Genomic DNA, 21479 nt, shown 5'->3' on the forward strand with positions numbered 1-21479 from the left:
AGAGGAGTCAGCGAGCAAAAAGACTCCTGAATTAATCTTGGAGTCCATTCAGGACTCCCCCGTCCATCAGGTAGGCAGAGAAAAAGAGCCAATAAGGCTGGTGAAAAAGACTCTGTATATAAAGCTGGTGGAAAAAGAGCTTATATATATATAAGGCTTGTGAAAAATGCCCGTAAAGGCAGTGAAAAGCCAATCATGTTGGTGTTTAAGCCAATAAGGCTGGTAGTATTTTAGTTATTGTTAAGGGGTTACTCCTGGCTATGAGCTCTCAGAAGTCGCTCCTGGCTTGGTGGACCATATGGGACGGGATGCCGGGGGATCGAACCGTGGTCCGTCCTAGGCTAGCTCTGGCAAGGCAGACACCTTACCTCTAGTGCCACCAAGCCGGCCCCAGTATAAAGGGTCTTAAGATACCTCCCATTGAAAGATACGAAGAATTGTGAAAAATGGGACATCAAATAAGTGTGTCTGATATAGTGTTTTGTAACATGAAATGTTCAAGAGTGTTAATTGTCTGGTTGTGTTTTGTTACTTGAGTTTGTTGGTTTCTTTTTCTTGTAATATGGGACGTAATGTGTCTGTCTGTCTTTGGTTTTGTGTCTGTATAGTCAAAACATAGTGAGAAGTTCTTTCGAGAATTTCACCTCTCCTTTACAGTTGGTGGAATCTGGCTTGATTTCAGCAGAAATTGTGGTAGCCTGCATTTGTCTTTGTAGTTGCGAGTTTGATTTCTCTGCTAGAGACCGCAGAGAGCAGTGGTGGTGGAGGTCGAAGATTCTGACTTCTCAATAGTCATCAGATTATAAATTTGTCCTGGAGAAGGCCTGGACTTTGTGATCAACCACCTCAGCCAAAGGACAGAATTAAAAAGATTTAGCAACTCAATGTTCATGAGAAATTTATAATAAGACTTATTGTCTGATTTTTGGTGTGCATGATAAGAGGCCTCAGATGATTGTGAGGTCTGTGAAGTGAATCATGTGGCATGAGTGTGCCTTTTCTGAAGGCATTTGTTTAATAGCAGGCAGTTTGCTGCTTAAGCTTTGTGCAGTAGGTGGTGTATAGTAATTATTAAGACATTAGGAAACTCTGTAAGCTCAGGTCTGTAAGGGTTAAAGGATTCTCCAGAGAGAGAATAGGGCAGCAGGGAGATAAGAGCGTGGAACTCCCTTGGTTCAAGACTCTCAGGAATTTTTTTAATATAATTTTTATTTTGATCATAGTGTCTTACATATTGTTGACAATAACATTTTAGGTACATTTTTACATAAAATCAGGGGGGATTCCCATCACCAAGTTGTCCTCCCTACACCTCCGTTTTTGTCCTACCTCCCATTTCCTCTTCCCTCACCCCCAGGGCGGCTAGAATATGTGGTCCCCTCTGTATCCTACCCACTTCTTAGTAGTCTTGCACCTGTTTGGTCTTGATGCCTCCCTTATCTCCCCCTCTAACTGTAGGCAGGACTAGCTAGTTCAAGTTGCGTGGTTTTGCCTGAAAAAGAGAAGATAAATAAACTGGGGTAAGAGTCTAATACCCCAAAAATGGGTGGAATCCTTCTAGAGGCTCTCATCATCGATTTGGGAGATGAAGGAGAAAAAGAAGGTGAAACACTCCACCAGTACCAAAAAAAGTGTCAATTATCCAGTGAGAACTCCAGCTATATCGATAAGCACCACAAAAAACAGACGAAAAACGAATTTTAGAGCAAGGTCGTAATTCTGTCACTTGTAATAACAAACTATCAGTAAAAGAAAAACTTTGGTTGTTTTAAATTCAAACAGGCTTCACCAATTAAATTCTAAATCTGATTTAAATAAATTGAAAAAGGAATACTCATTATTTGTTGGCATTTTAAATAGGCTAAACTTGCCTTAAAAGAACAAATGGAATTCCTAGTAATTTACAAATTATTAACTTGAGGTTGTTTTCTTTTAAAGTCAGTTTCTCATACTTACAATAGTCAGAGTTTATGTTTTGTGTTTAATAATTGAAAATTTAACAATTTATTTCAGCTGTCTTACTGTTCTACTGTAAAATATTTTAATCTTTGATATTGGGCCAACAAATGTAAAGTGAAGCAAGAAAAGTCTCTTCAAGAACTGGTGTTGGGACAACAGGTCTGCCACATGCAAAATAGTTAATTCTGACCTCCATCTAACACAATCACATAGGTCAAATCCAAATGGAGTAAAGACCTTGATATCATAACTGGAGCCATAAGATACAAAGGTAAAATTAGAACATTGTTAAAACACGTCATGACATTAAGTCTAAAGGCATTTTTAAGAAGAAAAACCACTGTCCAAACAAGTGAAAGCAGAGATAAACAAATGGTACTACATTAAACTGAAAAGCTCTTCACCTCAAAGGAAACAGTGACTAGAATACAAAGGGACTAACATCTAAATACAAAATACTGACAAAAGATAACAAAAACAAGAGACCTAACCCCACCAAAAATAAGGAGAATAAGTGAACAGACACCTCTTTAAATAAATACAGATGGACAAAAGGCAGATAAAAAAAATTTCCAATTGATTAATCTTTAGGGAGTAAAAAAATCAAAACAAATATGAGGTATTACCGCACACCACAGAGACAGGAATGCATGCTGAATAAGGCAAGAACAATCAGTGCTGATGGGGATGTGGGGAGAAAGAAACTCAGGCACTGCTATTTGTAGTGCTATCTAGTCCAGCCTTTTTGAAAGAATATTGAGATGCCTCAAAAAACTGAAAATTGAATTACCAGATATGAACCAGTTATGCCTTTCCTAGGGATTATACCATAAGAACACAAAAACTCAATTGATAAAAGCCTTCTGCACATCTATATTCATTGCAGCTCTATTTACAATAGCCAAAATATGGAAACAATCCAGAGGCTCAACAACAGACGAGTGGCTAAACAAACTGTTATATATATTTACAATTGAATACTATGCAGCCATCAGGAAAAATGAAGTCATGAAATTTTCCTATACACGAATAAACATAGAAACTATTATGCCGACAACTATCATAACAATGGTAGTGAGTGAGAGAAGTAGAATGTCTGTCTTGAATATAGGCAGGGGTTAGAGAGGGAGGAGGATGGGGAGCATTGGTGGTGCGAATGTTGAACTTTTGAAGGGAGGTTTTCGTTTTGTTTTATTTTGTTTTTGATTTTTGTTTTTGGGCCACACCTAGTGATGCTCAGGGTAAGACACTCCTGGCTATGTGTTCAGAAATCGCTCCTGGCTGAGGTGACCAAATAGGATGTTGGGGAATAGAACTTTGGTCCATCCTAGGTCAGCCTAGATGCAAGGCAAATGCCTTACTGCTGTGCCACCACGCCAGTCCCAATATAGAGCCTGTTTTGAGAATGACTGAAAATTTAGTCAATTTCTTGAGAATTTAAGAGCTACAGTCATAAGACAGTACATCATAGTTGTAGTAGTTCAATTCCTGGTTCCTCTATTTTCCTCCGAGCCCTGGAGGAGTGATTCTGAGAACTGAGATAGGATTAAATCTTGAACACAATCAGCTATGGCCAAGCAAATACGCAAATAAAATTAAGTGAGAATTAGATACAAAATAATTATTAGACAGTTACAAAAGTTTGTGTTTATTAATTTTTGAAATATAAAATATTAAATTAAGTAGTGACTAATGTGATTTAGGTCATATGCCCGATCACATCACTGTAGTTTTAGAGTTATTTATGCATTAACAAAATAATAAATAGGTTGACATACACAGTATGTTAAAATTACTAGCCACGTTGTTTCGGTTGTTTTCATTACCTATGCAATCCAAAATCCATCCCACCGTTCCATCTCCACCACATGCTAACACTCGGAAGTCAGATACATCGCGAAAAAAGTTCAACCTGCAAAATAGGTATATAATGTTTTATAAATGGTACTTTGAATTAGAACTTTTACATTATTGTCTTTTGAAACAAACCCAATACAATTTTTTTGTTTGAGAAAAAAGGCATTATGTCATTATACAGTTATATATACAGTATCCTTATAATTCAGGATAAATGAAATAAATCTGTTATTTTTATTAATTTAAAAATAAAAAAGCAATATTAAATTGTAATTTTTCATTAAAATATTTTAGAGATAATATGCAATGAACAGATCTCAGAAATGACCTGTTATACTAGACTATTGCATCCAATATTTTTATTAGTCAAATATTTGAAACACATTATAAATGTTACAAAATTGTGGCTATTTGACTGTAAGTATGAATTGTACAGTTTTATGGTTTCTCTATTACTGTGTAAAATGATTAGGCTGCAATTGGGCTTCATCTAAATATCAGAGTTTCTTCTGGCCTAAATTCTACTTAAAGAAGACAGACTCCCTCCTCCCTTTGTTTTTGTCTTGGCCCTGCAGCATTGATCATCCAGGAAACTGCAATTCTAATTTTGCTTCCAGTAATCTTATCTATGCAATCTATCTTTGAGAATCTTACAAAACCAAGTAATACAAACATAGGTGCTATTTTTTTTTTTACATTCACATTGTAAAATGGGACAAAAATATTTGGAAGGTTGCTTATCACCTCCTTTCCCCTCAGAAATAGCCACATTTTAAACTTGCATCTTCATGTTTTCAGTAAAAGTTGTCATCATTGGTTTGTCAGTAGTAACTTGCCCCCAAACATAAACTCATGTAACTGTTAAACCAACTTATTCTCTCAGAATTGTCTAATAAATACATTGAATATTTAACCTTTCTTCTCAGCATCTCATTTCATATAGTTTTAGATTTTACATTTCACTCATTCATTCATTGAAAAATACCTTGGATAAATATCTAATTGTGTTAAGCCTCAATCTTCTTGCCTTTAACATAAAAATCAAAGCACTTGCTTTACTAAAATTATTTTAGGAATAAATAAAATATATCTAGATTACACTGGCCTATTAACAGTTTACTAATTTCTAAATTGTGTCCCTCTTCATTCAAAAGATCATATTTTTCTGTAGACCAGAGATACACAGCTCTTTTTTTTCACTAATTTCTCACATTATGACCTAGCAAAATGGTCTCAGAGAAATCTTTTACACATAAAGCTGGTAAGAGTTTTTCCTCTTACTTGCAGTTTATAACAAATTAAGGAACTACTGAAAAAAAATGATTTTAGGATTGGATCAGGAACAGTGAAAGAAAATTGCTACCAGAATTAAAAACATCCAAAGCCAGTACAAAAATCCAATGCCAGTAGAATACAATGGCTTTTAATCCTTTATGGTGCTAACATGAATTAAAATTTAGCTCTTACTTTATCAACCACCTAATGAAGATGAGGGAAATGTAGATGTTTAGAAGAATGCGTTTTTGTGGAACTTTTGTTGTTGGTGGTGGTGGTATTGTTGTTTGTCCTACTTGTTACCTATCCATTTCAGGGAGTCACTTCAATAATTAGTATAAATAAATGTCTTTCAATAAAATATGCATACATGGTTAAATATACTTGTGTCATTGAAACATTTTCATAAAATTATCTATGTCATTTTTATCTAGAATGACATCTTCCCTGAGAATTTGCACATTCGAAAAAATGAGCCAGTAGATTAAGAACAGTTCAGGAGATCTCAAAAGATAGGAATAATGAAAAAAGAGCTAAAGAAGCAAAGGGAGAAACTCAGTATACCTTTATTAGGAGGAGATATCCCTCATCCACTGACAGTATAATATAAAAAAAAGTCAAAGTGGGTGTGAATACCAGTGTTTTTAAGAATAGGATTAATTTCATTTTCATAATCTGTGGTTGAAAAATTAGGATAAAGAAAAGTAATGGTTCTGATGTAAAAATAAAATCTAAAGATATTTAGTAAAACAGTATGGGGAAATTATATGTGTCAAATTAGATTTCTATCAATTAGAAGTGAAGATATACTATATGAATATTTGCAATATATATAACCAAAAACATTTAAATTGCACTCATCATAAATGTGAAAACTTATCTTTTTTTTTTTTTGTTTAGTAATTTCGGTCTCTTAAGTCATACTAAGGTGACCCAGGGCCATTCTAAGAGATACTCATTCAACCAGGTCTGTTTGAAACTAGGACCCCACAGAATGGCATGCTCAGGTTCTGGAGCAGTGGTCCTCAAACTATGGCCCGCGGGCCACATATTGTATTTGTATCTGTTTTGTTTCTTCATTGCAAAATAAGATATATGCAGTGTGCATAAGAATTCGTTCATAAGTTTTGTTTTTATTAGAGTCAGACCCTCCAATGGTCTGAGGGACAGTGAACTGGCCCCCTGTTTAAAAAGTTGGAGGACCCCTGTCTGGAGTATGAGACAAAGTGGGACCAATGCAATGATATGTGAAACCTTAAGCCAATGATCCTCAGAATGCTATACATGGTGGTCAAGCTCAAACATACGCAGCTGCATTATTTCCTGGTTCTTGTGACACTTTGGCGGGGTGGGGGGTTCTTTCTTTTTTCTTTTGCAAAATATATATGCATCATAATTACAAACATGATTGTAGTTGGGTTTCAGTCATGGTGTTTTTTTTTATGAAATTATAAATTCGATAGGCTGATTACATCTGTACTAAACTTTCAACCTTCATAGATTTTAAAGTGAAGAGTGGACTATCTGAATATGGGTTCTGGAGTTATACTATTGAGATACATTGAAGGCTTGTTTACTTTAGTAAGTTAGGAACTGAGCAGAAGGCCTGTAGCAATAAGACAAGGGTTAAAGTACTTGCATTGTATGTGGCTGAGTAAGAAAGATGCCCAGCACCATGTAGGGTAGAAGTGATTTCAATGCAGAAGTGATTTCAAAGCAAACCCTGAGCATCCCTGGTATACATCCTACCCCACTAAAGAACTGAGCTTTACTTTTTGTACCCACAAGCAACTTCTTGTTAACAGTAGAATCAGCAGAGCTGAATAATCAGCGTGTGCCAATGCACATGTGGACACATTGATGATTTAGGTCTTTTTTTTAATTATTAGAATATGAATGCAAATGATTTACACGCAAATCAAAGACCAACAATTCAAAACACATGTTTTTCTGTTTCCTTTTAATATTTTTTTTGGAAAGTTTCAGCTTTGTGCTTAAGAGTTGATATTTTGGTGCATGGGGAGCTATGTGTCAAAGTGAGTGCCTTGACCCTACATAATCTCATTAGCTCTAATACGTATCTTTCTTTCATAAGAAACAAGTTTCCTAATGACACACTCCACCAAATTTTGTATTTAAACTACCAGATCAGAAACATGCAATTCAGTCAATAGTTTTGAACTTTGAAAACTGAGAATAGGAAACTAGGATCAATAATGTCTAATGGTTTATATTCATTCAAATTATCTGAAAATTTGGTCAAGTTTCAAGTTTAATGTCCATACAATTCATGCTCTCAAAGTATTACCAAATAAGCTCATTTTCTATCTTAAAATATTCTGATCACTCTGGTAAAAAATAACATCATTCTGTCTTTTCAAAATTTTTCTACAGTTAATGGAGTCAAAGTATCAACAGCTATCATTTTCCAAATACGTAAGTACTTAGAATTGAAGATGAATGCCAATTTAGAATATTTCAAATAGTTATTTGATCTAAATAAAAAATCATGCTTCAAAGAATGATTGGCAAAAAGATTTTCTTCAGTAGATTTGCCTTCAAGCAGAGAAAGTTATTAATTTTTATATTTTTAAAACAATTTAATTATTATTTTTTATAAAAATTCTAAATTCTTGAACAAAGTTTTTGTTAGGTTTCTCACGTGGTCACTCATCTGAATAGATCTCCTTTCACTACTGGTCTATTCTGATAAATATTTCTTATATACTTACGAATCAATTTTACTGCTTGTTTAAAGTTTATAATACTTTATAAAGTTGTTCTAAAACATAAATGCTTAAAATAGAACATACATACTTAGTTTAAACTTACTGACGAGAGTGCAATCCATGAACTGCTCTTGGCAATACAACTCATCTTCTGTCTTATAAATATTTTTTTGCCCATCCAGTGTCACTCTGGTGTTACTGCTGATTCCTGGCTCTGCACTGAGAAACTACTCCTGGTAGGTTCAGGGGACCGAATGGGAAGCAGAGATTGAACCCAGGTCAGCTGTGTGCCTGGCAAGTGCCCTACTTGTTGTGCCATCACTCTGATTCTGTCACATACATATTTTCTATACCTTTAACATCCAATTTCCAACAATCTGCAAAGTTGGTAGATTGGTTGCACTTGTGTCTTACTGGGATATTGAAGATGCAAGGCACATTTTACCGCATAATGATCTGGCATAGAGGCCTCATTGGGCTACCAGGATCTCTCAGGAGACATTGGATCTGCCTCTTTAATTCTCTATGCATTATTTCTGAAGTATCTTGGCTTTTGGGAAGGAAGTGTTGGGAAAAGAGTGTCTAAATTTTAGATGTAATGATTATATGCAGAAACAAAAACTGTATATTGGACATGTCTATTTTTAGTATTCTACTAAATAATAATCTAGAAGAAATACTATGCAAACTGTAGAGTTCATTATTATAATCTATAATGTGCCTATTAATAATGTAGTTGAAATCGCAAAATAGACAAAATAAGCAAATGCTGGTGTAGGGTGAGATGCTGAAACACCAAAAACCAACCAGAAGACCCATGAGAAATTAAACTATTGTAGTGATGATTATACAAAGTCTCTATATGACCTTAATCATCTGTAATAGTCCAGTTTGCAACTACTATCCATTCTTATCCTGTCACTTTGGCCTTCTTGTAAATATTTCCTACTTATGTCAAAATTTTCCCATCATAAAGCTTTGGCCTTCATACCTTTGTCTTAAATATTCTTCATTTAAATGATCAAATCGCTTGCCTTCTCCTTTTCTTTAATCAGTTAATATTTTTTTCTCATGCAGTGATGCTCCTGGCTTTCTCCTGAGGTTTGGGGGTACTGGCTATCAAACCTGGTTATCAAAAATGTCAGCGAAAACAAGTCAGCCTTGTGAAAGGCAAGTGACTTACCTGTTGTACTATAGCTGCACTCGACAGGTACTTTGTTTTTATATTTAGTAAGTACTTTTCTGCTCTACCTTTTTAAACGGTCACTTGCCACCAATGCACCCCTTCTTAACTTGTTCTGAATATGAATATATTAGCTTCAAGTGTCCGTCACAGGCTAGAGCTGGCAAGGCAAATGCCCTACTGCTTACACCACTGCTCTGGGCCCCATTGTAAACATTTCCTACAGTTGATATATAGGGAGAAACATTCGACTGTTCTAGATACCTACAAAGCCAGAAATTTAGACTTCACATATCCATATATGTAGTTAAATTTTAATGTTTAACCTCACTTTACACTGATAAAAATAATGAGTTAATTAATAAGAGTAAGAAATATGTATTTCCATATTTGTATCCAGACATTAGAATTTGAAACTGAATATAGTAAATATCTGAAAAATTGAGTGGCCAGAATTTTAGGAGCACGTTACTGTTTGGAATATACATTTAATAGTAGCAATATGTTTATTGGTATATGCTTCTCAACTTCTATGATAAAAATATTAGAGCATTGGAAAACCAACCTGGGTGAACTATTCTTCCTTCCTTTCAAGAATTCATTTGTTATCCTTGAGTTACAGCAAATTCATTTAGATTTGATGAAACCAACATTTTAGACATAAACCTGACAAAAGTGCTCATCAAAATGCCCCTTCACAAAGTAGTCCTCGCTATTGAATAAGATATGACAGAATCCGATAAATTGTACTTCCAACTGGGACATAAAATTTAAACAGAGAAATAGCATCAACAAACTCAATTGAGATAAACTCCTCTCAGCAACAATTTCCATAGGACTCACCTTTTGAATCTGCTATCAAATGTTTTATATATATATATATATATATATATATATATATATATATATATATATATATATATATGTATATATATATATATATAACTATAAAGTGTTTTATTTTCAAGAGTTTTACTTTCTGTATTTTCTAGAGCACACTATTCACTATCAATTTTATGAGCAACTTTAAAGCTTTAATTAATTTCATTTATTTGTCAGCTTAAGTCTTGTTTATAGAAAGGGCAACTTAGTTGTATATTAAGCTTAGTTATTTATCAGAAGTTTATATATAAAATGATAATTTATTTTAATAACTGATTTATTTACATAATCAAATATTTATTTATTTTTTGGGGACACACCCGTTTGATGCTCAGGGGTTACTCCTGGCTAAGAGCTCAGAAATTGCCTCTGGCTTGGGGCGGACCATATGGGATGCCGGGGTATCGAACCGCGGTCCTTCCTTGGCTGGTGCATTCAAGGCAGACACCTTACCTCTAGCACCACCTCACTGGCCCCGTATAATCCAATATTTAAAATACTTTGACCAAACAATTCTACCTATATCAATCTAAACTCTGTTAGTATTAAAAGGAGGCTTTTTTGAACATTTAAAAACACTGACATAGCACAGTTGGTAGTAACTTGAAAGAGAAAATAAGCTAAATATTCACAAATAATGAAAAATTAACAAAACAGTGAGATAATGTACAGGTTTATGAAATCACAAAACCGATATTATATGCCAAACTAAAAATTAATAGCTTCCATAATTTTAAAGGTAAAAGCAATTAGCAGTAAAATAAAATAGCTACTTGAATTTATGCCTATGCAACATAGTTATATATACATACATATGTATGTTTGTGTCAGAATTTAAGTACATCATATCTAAATAAATAATATATAAAGTTCTGACAGTCTTCATATAAATAAATGACAATGGTAATAATCCCTGAGTAGTGGCATTTCTTGAAGTAAAGCCTTTAACTTAATTTTCAAAAAAATGTTTATTTAGTATATATTTCTTTTACAAATATATTTGTCACTTCGATTAAGTCATTCAAATATATTAAAAATGATGAGATGCTTAAAATTAAGAGATTGAAAAGAACAATGAGTATATGTATAACTGTGGAAAATAATAAAGTTCTTATTAGTCTAAAATAAATAAATTGGCACTATATTATCACTAACGATAATATGCTCAATTTAATTCAATTTTAATGATCAATAAAACACAAAATATGGATAGTAAATGAATGAAGAAAGTAATTTTAGTAAACAAATATTTATAAATTTTCTAGTCAGTCTCATTTAACATCACAGGTGATCCAGAAAAGATGCTATTTATTTTCTTTACTCACCAGTATTGAATTTCAGTAATTTGATTCCATATTACAAGTTTGTTTTTCTTTCTTTTTTCCATTCCTCACTCCCTAATTTTGTTTTTCTTCTGCCACCCCAGGAATTGAACCTAAGTTTCATTCATGCAAGGCCTGCACTTAATATTGCCAACCCATCATCAGGATATATTATACAGAAAAAAATGGCAACATATAGATTACTTCATAAAATTTCTAATTATCCAAAGACATTCTATTTTGCTATGAAATACAAAGAAATCCTGTATTTCATTTTTTTTTGATGGAGTAAAAAGGTATTGGGAGTAACTGTATTTCTAAATTCTCAGGTTCATATAATTTGTTTTGGGGCCATACCCAGGGGTACTCAAGGGTTGATCCTGGCTCTGCACTCAGAAATCACTCTGGCAGGCTTAAAGAACCCTATGAGGTACTAGGCATTGAACCTGGGCTGTTCTATTATTTGTACTATCACTCTGGCCCTCTGAATTTTCAGTTCCTTAATATTGCAGTTCCTTAATATTGTTCCTTGAAATTGGCAGTTTCCATGGTGACTTTGTTTCTTAATCTCTCTCTCTCTCCCTCTCTCTCTCCCTCTCTCTCTCTCTCTCTCTCTCTCTCTCTCTCTCTCTCTCTCTCTCTCTCTCACACACACACACACACACACACACACACACACACACACACACACACAGCAACCCACCCACCATTGCTCTACAACTGAATAAAGACCCTATCAGCAAGCCAGAGGAAGGCAGATAAAAACATGGATTTAAGCAATGGGACCCTAAGCTACTTAACTCAATATAAGAGGATTTATACATATCTGTAAGATACCACCACATAAACTTTATATTAAAAAAAGCAGTGAATAATTTCAAGATCTGGCTTTTTAGTTTTAAAGAATAATCAAAATACTTTGAAAACTTTATTTTATCATTGATCCTTTTACATATTACATTATGTTCATCACCCAAAATTTAATTTTTATCCAGTCTCATACCTATTTAAAAGTTGTTAGTCAATGCTATGATTTTATAGTAGTCTATAGTCTTCCAGTAATGCAATTAACTGTTATGTCAGACTATATTTTAGATTCAATGATGTTAAATAAATTAATGATAATAAAACCAGCAGACTTACCCTGGCATTGGTCCATTTCCAGAAAGACTGTAAACCTGGCGAGGGTTTAGAAGATATTGGAATTTTCTGTAAATTCTATCAAAATAAAAATATGGAAGTAAAAATATTAGCTTACTAAACTTAAAATAAATACCACTCAATGTAATAGTTATGTTAGTCTAAATATTTAATAAATGTTAAATTTATACTATTGAGAGTTTTCAGCTCAGAAACTAATAAATCTAATAAATCTAACTAATAAAGCAATGGAGCCACTAAAAAGCTTCACAGTATATAAATAAGGAAATAATTTTTGTGTTCTCATATAATATATACATTAATTTTTCTCAAAGTTTTTTTGGTTCGATTTAAAATAGATACTTTATTTTTAAGGTCCAAACCTGACAATGCTCAGGGTTTATTCATCTTTCTGGCAAGCTCAGGGGACCACGAGGGATGTTGGGAATTGTACCCAGATCACCACATAAAAGGCAAGAGCACTATCCACTGTACAATCTCTCCACCCCTTCATAAAACTTTAAAAATATTAGTATAAGTGTAAGTATTTCTCTAAATAGATTGATCTTATAGGTAATTGGAAGAACTTCACAGAAAGCAATCTGTCTCAGCTTAAAGGGGCATTAACTACCTTGTATTGTGTATTCTTGAATGGAATCAAATGTATGCATATGTATATGTTTGGAAGCACTTGTATTTGACATTATCTAATTATTCCACAAAACCAATAATTTTGGTTGATCAGTACATAAAATTATTATTTCAACAGGCACATATATATTTTAAGGGTTTGGAGGTCACACCCAGCAATGCCTATGGCTTGTTCCCAGATACTTTACCTTCAGTTTCTAGTAGAATTTGATTTGCTCAGGTATTGTTATTTGAGTGAGTAGATGCTATGGGAATACGTTTCTACCTGTTGATTTGACTTAGAACTGTATAAACCAACTCAAAGATACTTTAAAAGAAAAACTCCAAGTGGAAACCACTGTTTGTGACACTTTATAAGCATTTAGACAAAAAAAAAAAACTTCTTTGAATTCAAAGTAGATCTTTTAAAAATGTATTCAGATTTTTTTACTTTGAACTGTTAAAATAATTAAGACAAAACATTGAAACACAAATCATTTTCAAATATCATCTCCCATTTCACCTTTTCTTTCTTTCTTTCTTTCTTCTTTCTTTCTTTCTTTCTTTCTTCTTTCTTTCTTCTTTCTTTCTTTCTTTCTTCTTCTTTCTTTCTTTCTTTCTTTCTTTCTTTCTTTCTTTCTTTCTTCTCTTCTCTTTCTTTCTTCTTCTTTTTTCTTTCTTTCTTTCTTTCTTTCTTCTTCTTTCTTCTTTCTTTCTTTCCTTTCTTTTCTTTCTTTCTTTCTCTTTCTTTCTTTCTTTCTTTCTTTCTTTCTTTCTTTCTTTCTTTCTTTCTTTCTTTCTTTATTTCTTTCTTTCTGTCTTTATTTCTTTATTTATTTCTCTTTCTTTCTTTCTTTCTTTCATTTTTTCTTTCTTTTTTTCTTTCATTTTGTTTGCTTATTTAGTTTCGGTTTGGGGGTAACACCCGGTGGAACTCAGGGAATACTCCTGACTCTGCACTGAGAATTTGCTCCTGGCAGGAACAGGGGACCGTATGGGATGCCAGAATTCAAACCATCATCAGTCTTAGATTGGCTCTACCGGTGTCCTATCTTTCTGCCCCGATTTAAATTTTATTTTTAATTAAATTTTTATGTTTTGTATAGCTCTCTATATTTATTGAATTAAAAACTTATTTTTCATATTCTTTGAGAAAGGGAAAGCAGACAATTAGATTAGATTCATTCTACAGGGCTTCAGAAATAACTTAAAAGACTGAAGTACTTGAAAACACATTTTCTTATTTTCTGACTACTAGGAACAACAAATTTCCTAAGTTAAAAAACAAACAAACAAACAAACAAACAAAAAAAACGGAGCAGTCTTCAGTACCATTAGAATTGTCCCCAAAGTCAAACTCTCCCTTTAACAAATGTCCAACATACACATCTCATTTTTATATGAGGGAATTTTTTTTTTTTTGGTTGGCATGGAGTCTTTTCTGTAATATAAATCTTTATTTAAGCACCATGATTACAAGCATGTTTGTAGTTGGATTTTAGTTATAAACAGAATACCCCCCTTCAACAGTGCAAAATTTCCACCACCAATGCCCCCTGTCCTCTGTCACCCCTACCTGTATTTGCGACAGGCATTCTACTTCTCTCATTCTTTAACATTGTCATGCTAGTTGTTAGTGTAGTTATTTCCCTAACAGAGTTCACCACTTTTTGTAGTAAACTTCAAATTGTGAGCCGGTCCTTCTGGGCCCTCCAGCCCTTAATTCTATGGTCTCTGACCCTTACCTTATTACAGTAATGTCTTTAATTTTTCTTTAAACCCATAGATGACTGAGACTATTCTATGTCTATCTCTTTCCTTCTGACCTATTTCACTCAGCATAATAAATTCCATGTAAAACCATGTGTAGAAAAATTTCATGACTTCATCTTTCATGATGGCTGCATAATATTCCATTGTGTATATGTACCACAGTTTCTTTAGCCATTCATCTGTTGAAGGACATCTTGGTTGTTTCCAGAATCTGGCTATTGTAAATAATGCTGCAATAAATATAGGTGTGAGGAAAGGATTTTTGAATTGTATTTTTGTGTTCTTAGGGTATATCCCTAGGAATGGAATTGCTGGATCATACAGGAGTTCAATTTCCAGTTTTTTGAGGAATCTCCAAATTGTTTTCCAGAAAGGCTGGACTCAACGGCATTCCCACCAGCAGTGAATAAGATTTCCTTTCTCTCCACACCCCCACCAGCACTGATTGTTCTTGCTCTTTGTGATGTGTGGTAGTCTCTGTGATTTGAGATGGTACCACATTGTACTTTTGATTTGCATCTCCCTGATCAAAAAGATCACAAATAACAAATCCAAATAGATTAAAGACCTTGATATCAGGCCTGACGCTATAAGGTATATAGAACAACACATAGGTAAAACACTATAAGACATTGAGACTAAAGGCAAATTCAAGGAGAAAACAGCATTCTCCAAACAAGTGAAAGCAGAGATAAACAGATGGGACTATATTAAGCTGAGAAGCTTCTGTACCTCAAAGTTAATAGTGCCTAAGATGCACAAACAACCCACAGAATTGGAGAAACTATTCACCCAACAGACAAAATATACAAGGTACTGACAAAAGTTAACAAGAAAAAAACATCTAAACCCATCAAAATATGGGGATAGAAATGAACAGACGCTTTCTCAAAGAAGAAATACAAATGGCCAAAAGGCACATGAAAAAGTGCTCTGTATCACTAATCATCTGAGGGCATATTTATAGCTTTGACTTTTTTAAAAAAAAATTTAACTTCCTGAAACTCTTTTCTCTCTTGATTTTCAACTAGTTTTAAAGACATGTGATTATTAGTGCAGAGTTAAATTTTTTCTAGGTCTCTATAAACATACACAGGTGATGATCATTAAGGAAAAATAACTGCATTTATTTACTTAATATGTACTTAACTCACTGAAAGAAATGGAAACCTTTCGGGCCAGAGATATAGCACAGCTGTAGGACATCTGCCCTTTATGCTTCTGATCTGGGAGGGACCCAGTTCAATTCCGACATCCCATACGGACCTCTAGCCTTCCAGGGGCAATTTCTGAGTGCAGAAGTCAAGAGTAATACCTGAGCATTGCTGGGAGTGACCCCCCAAAAACAATCAATAAATCAATAAAGTTTAAAAAATGGAAGTCTGGGGCCGGGCGGTGGCGCTGGAGGTAAGGTGCCTGCCTTGCCTGCGCTAGCCTAGGACGGACCGCGGTTCGATCCCCCGGCATCCCATATGGTCCCCCAAGAAGCCAGGAGCAACTTCTGAGCGCATAGCCAGGAGTAACCCCTGAGCGTCACAGGGTGTGGCCCAAAAACCAAAAAAAAAAAAAAAAATGGAAGTCTTATAAAAAACAATTTTTCAATTATACTAATAGTTCATTATAATGTTACTACATAAAATAAATTTTCTATTCCTTCAGTAAAGAAAAAGAATTTTATGTTGGTTACTATATTTCAAAACACATTTATTTTATTGATTGGAAATAAAGATTCCTCTATTTCAGTTCAAATGTAGCTTGAAATTTAAGAAGGCAGAAAGGGAGTGAGCTTACAAAATTTTAATATTTGTAAAAAGGTTTTGATTTCATTATTTGATGAAGCAAAAATGTGTTTTATTGGTGTAGTGTTTGTTATTGATTTTAATTAATTGCTCGTTTTAAATTGGAAACAAAAATCTTGTAAAAACTATATTAAACTAAAAAAACTAAATTAAAGCAGGGTTAGCTGCAATTTTTGCTTATTATTGTCCCTTTTAGGACATAATACTTTTTTTGTATGTGGTAGTCCCTAGATTTTTAATGAATATTATGACTTGATCACCAATTTATTATGAAATGAAAATCGTTCTATATTCTAGAAATCTGAGATAAATAAAATGAAGCTTCAATGGGTTGAGCCTTCCCAGGAAGTATGGCATTGTAGAAAATCACTCTAATATAGTTTGTCTAAGATCTGGAAATACATGCTAGAATCATTATTGGATAATGATTTTTCTGAAGACATCTGTCTGTAGATCATTTACAGATATACTTTAATAAACAGTATTTTGAATATCCTATTTTATTCAAAACTCAGCTTAAGCATTTGGTAAGGTAGAAATATTTCAAGTATGGTAGAAAAAGATTTATGATAAATCACTATTTTAAAACAGTTCTCTGCTAAGTTCTTTTCTCCCCCATTTCCACTAAACTTGACTAGAAGTTACAATTTACTGAAGTTATAATTCTGTCAACTGTAAGATCAAAACCATAACATATATATACAGTATAGAAACCATTGTTTTATTTTTCATTAAAATTTGTAAACCATTTAATATATTAAATTTTTAAACAACAGAATCTCCATAACATTAAAAAGGTTTTAACATTACTTTAACATATCTTTGATATATTATATAGAGACGTATAATTTAAGAAAATATACCTTTCTCCTTGCTTTCCACCGCTCTTGGGGTTCACAAAAACTAACAGTGGGTGTGTTCCAGGAACAGGAGTAATCTAGAAGAAAAGTTAGATAGGATAAATAATTCATATTCAATATGAAGAGGCATTTTGATATAAATAAAATAAAAGATTAACATCAAATAATCCCACTATAGAGAATATTACTTTTATGGAATCCACTGGCATGGGTGGAATTCACCTTCTTGTAATTGTTATCTCAGTTGATTTAAGACAACTTTTCAATTCTGAATCTCTCACTGTACAGTTTTCTTTTCCCTCTTTGAGAAACAGATTAGTACTTCATTCAATCTTTTTGCTAAACAAAATTCATTAATTCAGTCCCCAGTGACATCATCACCTAATCTACTCACAACTGGAGACATAGAAGCCTCTGCGGGTGTGGGAGTGGATGGGAACTAAACAACAGGCTCCAGAATTAGCCCCTCCAGCAAGGCCATGAGGCAGCCATTTTGCTCCTGCCCAACATGGCCAGAAAGTCAGTCCTGGGGGTGAGGGGGGAGAGAATACTAGCAGAAACTCCTCCCTCTGAATGGAAACCAGGCTGTCCAGGCTACCTTCTATGGCACTTTTTTTAGTGTCCCATTTCACCTGGGTCAGCTTTTCAATTGTAACCCATGGATTGACCCTTAGAGTCTGTCTATATATACATGCATGAGTGTATATGTTCACCATACCAATGGCTGTTTAATGTTTGTCTGTAATAGATATTGTGTCAATTTCATGATATAGCCTACCCAAACACTGCTCATTACCATATCACTTAGTTTCTTAGACTTGAAAACTGATTGTTTTTTAGAATGCTCTAACTATATATAAACTAAAGAGAAAAAAAAAGAATGCTCTATTCACAATTTAATCTATATAATCTTTCTTCACACTCACCAATCAAAATTGGCCTAAAAAGCAAAGCAAAACAAAACAAAACAAAAAAACCTTTGCATCAGACATGTCATAGGGGAGTATATTAAATATTTAATGAAAAAAATAAGTCCAAATAATGACTACCTTTGGGATTTTGTGGTATCAAAAAAAGATTATTATTTCAAAAAAATTTTTTTTTGTTTTTATTTTTTGGGCCACATCTGGTGGCACTCAAGGGTTACTCCTGGCAATCTGCTCAGAAATCACTCCTGGCAGGCTCGGGGACTATATGGGATGCTGGAATTTGAACCAACCATCTTTGGTCCTGGGTCAGCCTCAAAGGCCCTAACACTTGTTTCTTTTTAAAAAATATATTGAGACAATTGTGAGTTACAAGTCCTTCAGGTTGTATTTCAGGCATATAGTGACTGTGAATTAGGGCCATTCCCACCACCAGTGTTGACCTCCCGGCACCAGAGTTCCCATCTTGTATTCCGTACCTTAGCTCCCTAGACTACCAGTGTAACAGATCCATAGTTTTGCTTAGCTTGTTACAGTTTGGATCTCTTTAATCCAGTGTTTAATTTGGGTTGAATATTTAGATCTAACTGTTTTTTTTTTCCCACTCAATACACCTCAGACCACTTAGCCCATGAGTCCCATTCACTTTTGTTTTTCTTTTCTCAATTTGCAGAAATATGTAAAAATATGAATTAAAACAAAATGATTCATGTCCAAGGTTTGATGAAAAAAGGTGGGTGCCCCAATCTAGAAGATAGAAAAACTGTGAAAATGGGGGGGGGTTCCCCACAATAAACAGTGGGGAAAATAGAAAGTACTCTTGGTCTAAAAATAAACAGGGTGTCTTTACCCATGAAGCATAATGTCATATGACCGACTACAGACACTAGACATACTAATTGTCCAATCCAAAGGTCTTTCTTCATGGTTCCAGGGAAAATTCTACTCCATCACATTTGTAGCAGTCAGGCTTCTGTAATTATTGATCTTGGCTTTTGCACAGATCTTATGTTGAACCCGGGGTTTCACTGAACGTTTTCTGATTTCACCTATTGGGTAGTTTGGCAGGGAAGCCTGGCCTTAGAGAAAGTTGTTGTTATTTCTTCAGCATCAGGGTACCATCTGAATCTACCCTGGAGCAATTGGTGCCAAGGCAGCATTAGGATCTCTCCTGGGAGGAGTTTGATTCATGGTGCTGGTGCAGAAAACTGTGCTGCTTTTTCCAAGGATGGGATCTGAGGTCTGGAGTTGGAAGGTCGTTGTCCAATCCATTGAGGCTCAAGTCAAGTCTCTATGACAAATGTTCAGGGTGAAAGGCGTCCCTGCCCTATAAAATATACAAGTTCTATCCCTATTAGATAAGAACTTCTTTCCATACCTGTGACTTCCCCATTTTAGTGTGCTATGAAAAATATTCCTGGTATTTTAGGGGTTAAAAATAAACAGCTAAACACTATATAACTCTTCTATGAATGTTTGGTAAAACTCACTTGTAAACACATCTGGTCCTGTACTTTTATATTTGGGGATATTCTTAACTACTTTTTTTTTAAATATCTTTATTTAAACACCTTGATTACAAAACATGATTGTAGTTGGGTTTCAGTCATATAAAGAACACCCACCTTCACCAGTGCAACATTCCCATCACCAGTGCCTCAAATCTCCCTCTTCTCCACCACACCCCCACTTGTATTTGAGACAGGCTTTCTACTTCGCTTATTCATTCACATTGTTATGAAAGTTGTCAGTGTAGTTATTTCTCTAACTGCACTCACCATTCTTGGGGCGAACTTCATATTGTAAGCTGGACCTTCCAGCCCTGATCTCTATTGTCTCTGAGAATTATTACAAACATGTCTTTTTTTTTTTTTCTTCACTTTTAGTGTCACTCACAAACCTGCTCTGGGAGACCAAAATCAACACCTTCTATTTTACAATGGCTTTTCACACTTCCCTGAAGCCCTTCCAATTCAATGGAATTCTCTTCTCCCCACAGCCTAGACCTTCTTGTTCTGTCTTTTAGTATTCAAAGTGTGAACCATTATTCTCTAAGCCAGGTTGTTTAGGGCTAGAAAGCAGCTTTGGAAATGCTTGAAATTTGATCAAGTGTCCTAAATCTGCCTGCACCCTGTCGCCTACAGACCAGTTCTAAGACCCAGACCCTTCCTGGTATAAGCTAGGATATCTCTTCTGTCCATCCTTGCATGGTTCTCAAATAGCAACCAGCAATCTTTCAACTATGCTGGTTCACTACCCATGAAATGTTCACTACCTATGAAGCATTAGATTCAATCATTGATATCCAGACATTAACAAAACAAATGTGTCCTATTCTTTTTTTTTTTTTTTTTTTTTTTTTGCTTTTTTGGGCCACACCTGGCCATGCTCAGAAATAGCTCCTGGCAGGCACGGGGGACCATATGGGACACCGGGATTTGAACCAACCACCTTTGGTCCTGGATCGGCTGCTTGCAAGGCAAATGCCGCTGTGCTATCTCTCCGAGCCCATGTGTCCTATTCTTAAGGACATTTTAGTACAAGATTTCATCTTGTTTTCTGTCTCCTATGATATTCCAACATAGTTCTCCATCCACCCTTATCTCAGATCCTAACTAATAAGTCCTACACTAATTTGTTTCCCTAAATGCTTATAAAATAACCTTCTACTGCTTTCTTTTATGTTTTAGAGTAGACTCTTGGCACATCTTTTTCCTGTTCCTTATTCTTTTTTTTTTAACCACCTTGATTACATACATGATTGTGTTTGGGTTTCAGTCATGTAAAGAACACCCACCATCACCAGTGCAACATTCCCATCATCAATGTCCCAAGTTTCCCTCCTCCCCACCCGACCCCCGCCTGTACTCTAAACAGGCTCTCCATTTCCCTCATACATTCTCATTATTAGGACAGTTCAAAATGTAGTTATTTCTCTAACTAAACTCATCACTATTTGTGGTGAGCTTCCTGAGGTGAGCTGGAACTTCCAGCTCTTTTCTCTTTTGTGTCTGAAAATTATTATTGCAAGAATGTCTTTCATTTTTCTTAAAACCCATAGATGAGTGAGACTATTCTGCGTTTTTCTCTCTCTCTCTCTCTGACTTATTTCACTCAGCATAATAGATTCCGTGTACATCCATG

General features: G+C 34.6%; 1 protein-coding gene across 1 annotated transcript in view; it reads right to left on the reverse strand.

The window, feature by feature from the left end:
- The window catches only part of DGKB (diacylglycerol kinase beta), a 754568-nt gene that overhangs the window by 426659 nt on the left and 306430 nt on the right, over positions 1 to 21479 (reverse strand). Inside the window, exons 16-18 of the mRNA XM_049785694.1 lie at positions 17413 to 17486; positions 12351 to 12425; positions 3786 to 3871 (exon numbers count right to left, since the gene is read on the reverse strand). Of these exons, the coding sequence (XP_049641651.1) occupies positions 3786 to 3871; positions 12351 to 12425; positions 17413 to 17486 (235 nt within the window). The remainder of the gene's footprint in view (positions 1 to 3785; positions 3872 to 12350; positions 12426 to 17412; positions 17487 to 21479) is intronic.

This window comes from Suncus etruscus, chromosome 13 (assembly GCF_024139225.1).
Source record: "Suncus etruscus isolate mSunEtr1 chromosome 13, mSunEtr1.pri.cur, whole genome shotgun sequence".
Lineage (NCBI taxonomy): Eukaryota > Metazoa > Chordata > Mammalia > Eulipotyphla > Soricidae > Suncus > Suncus etruscus.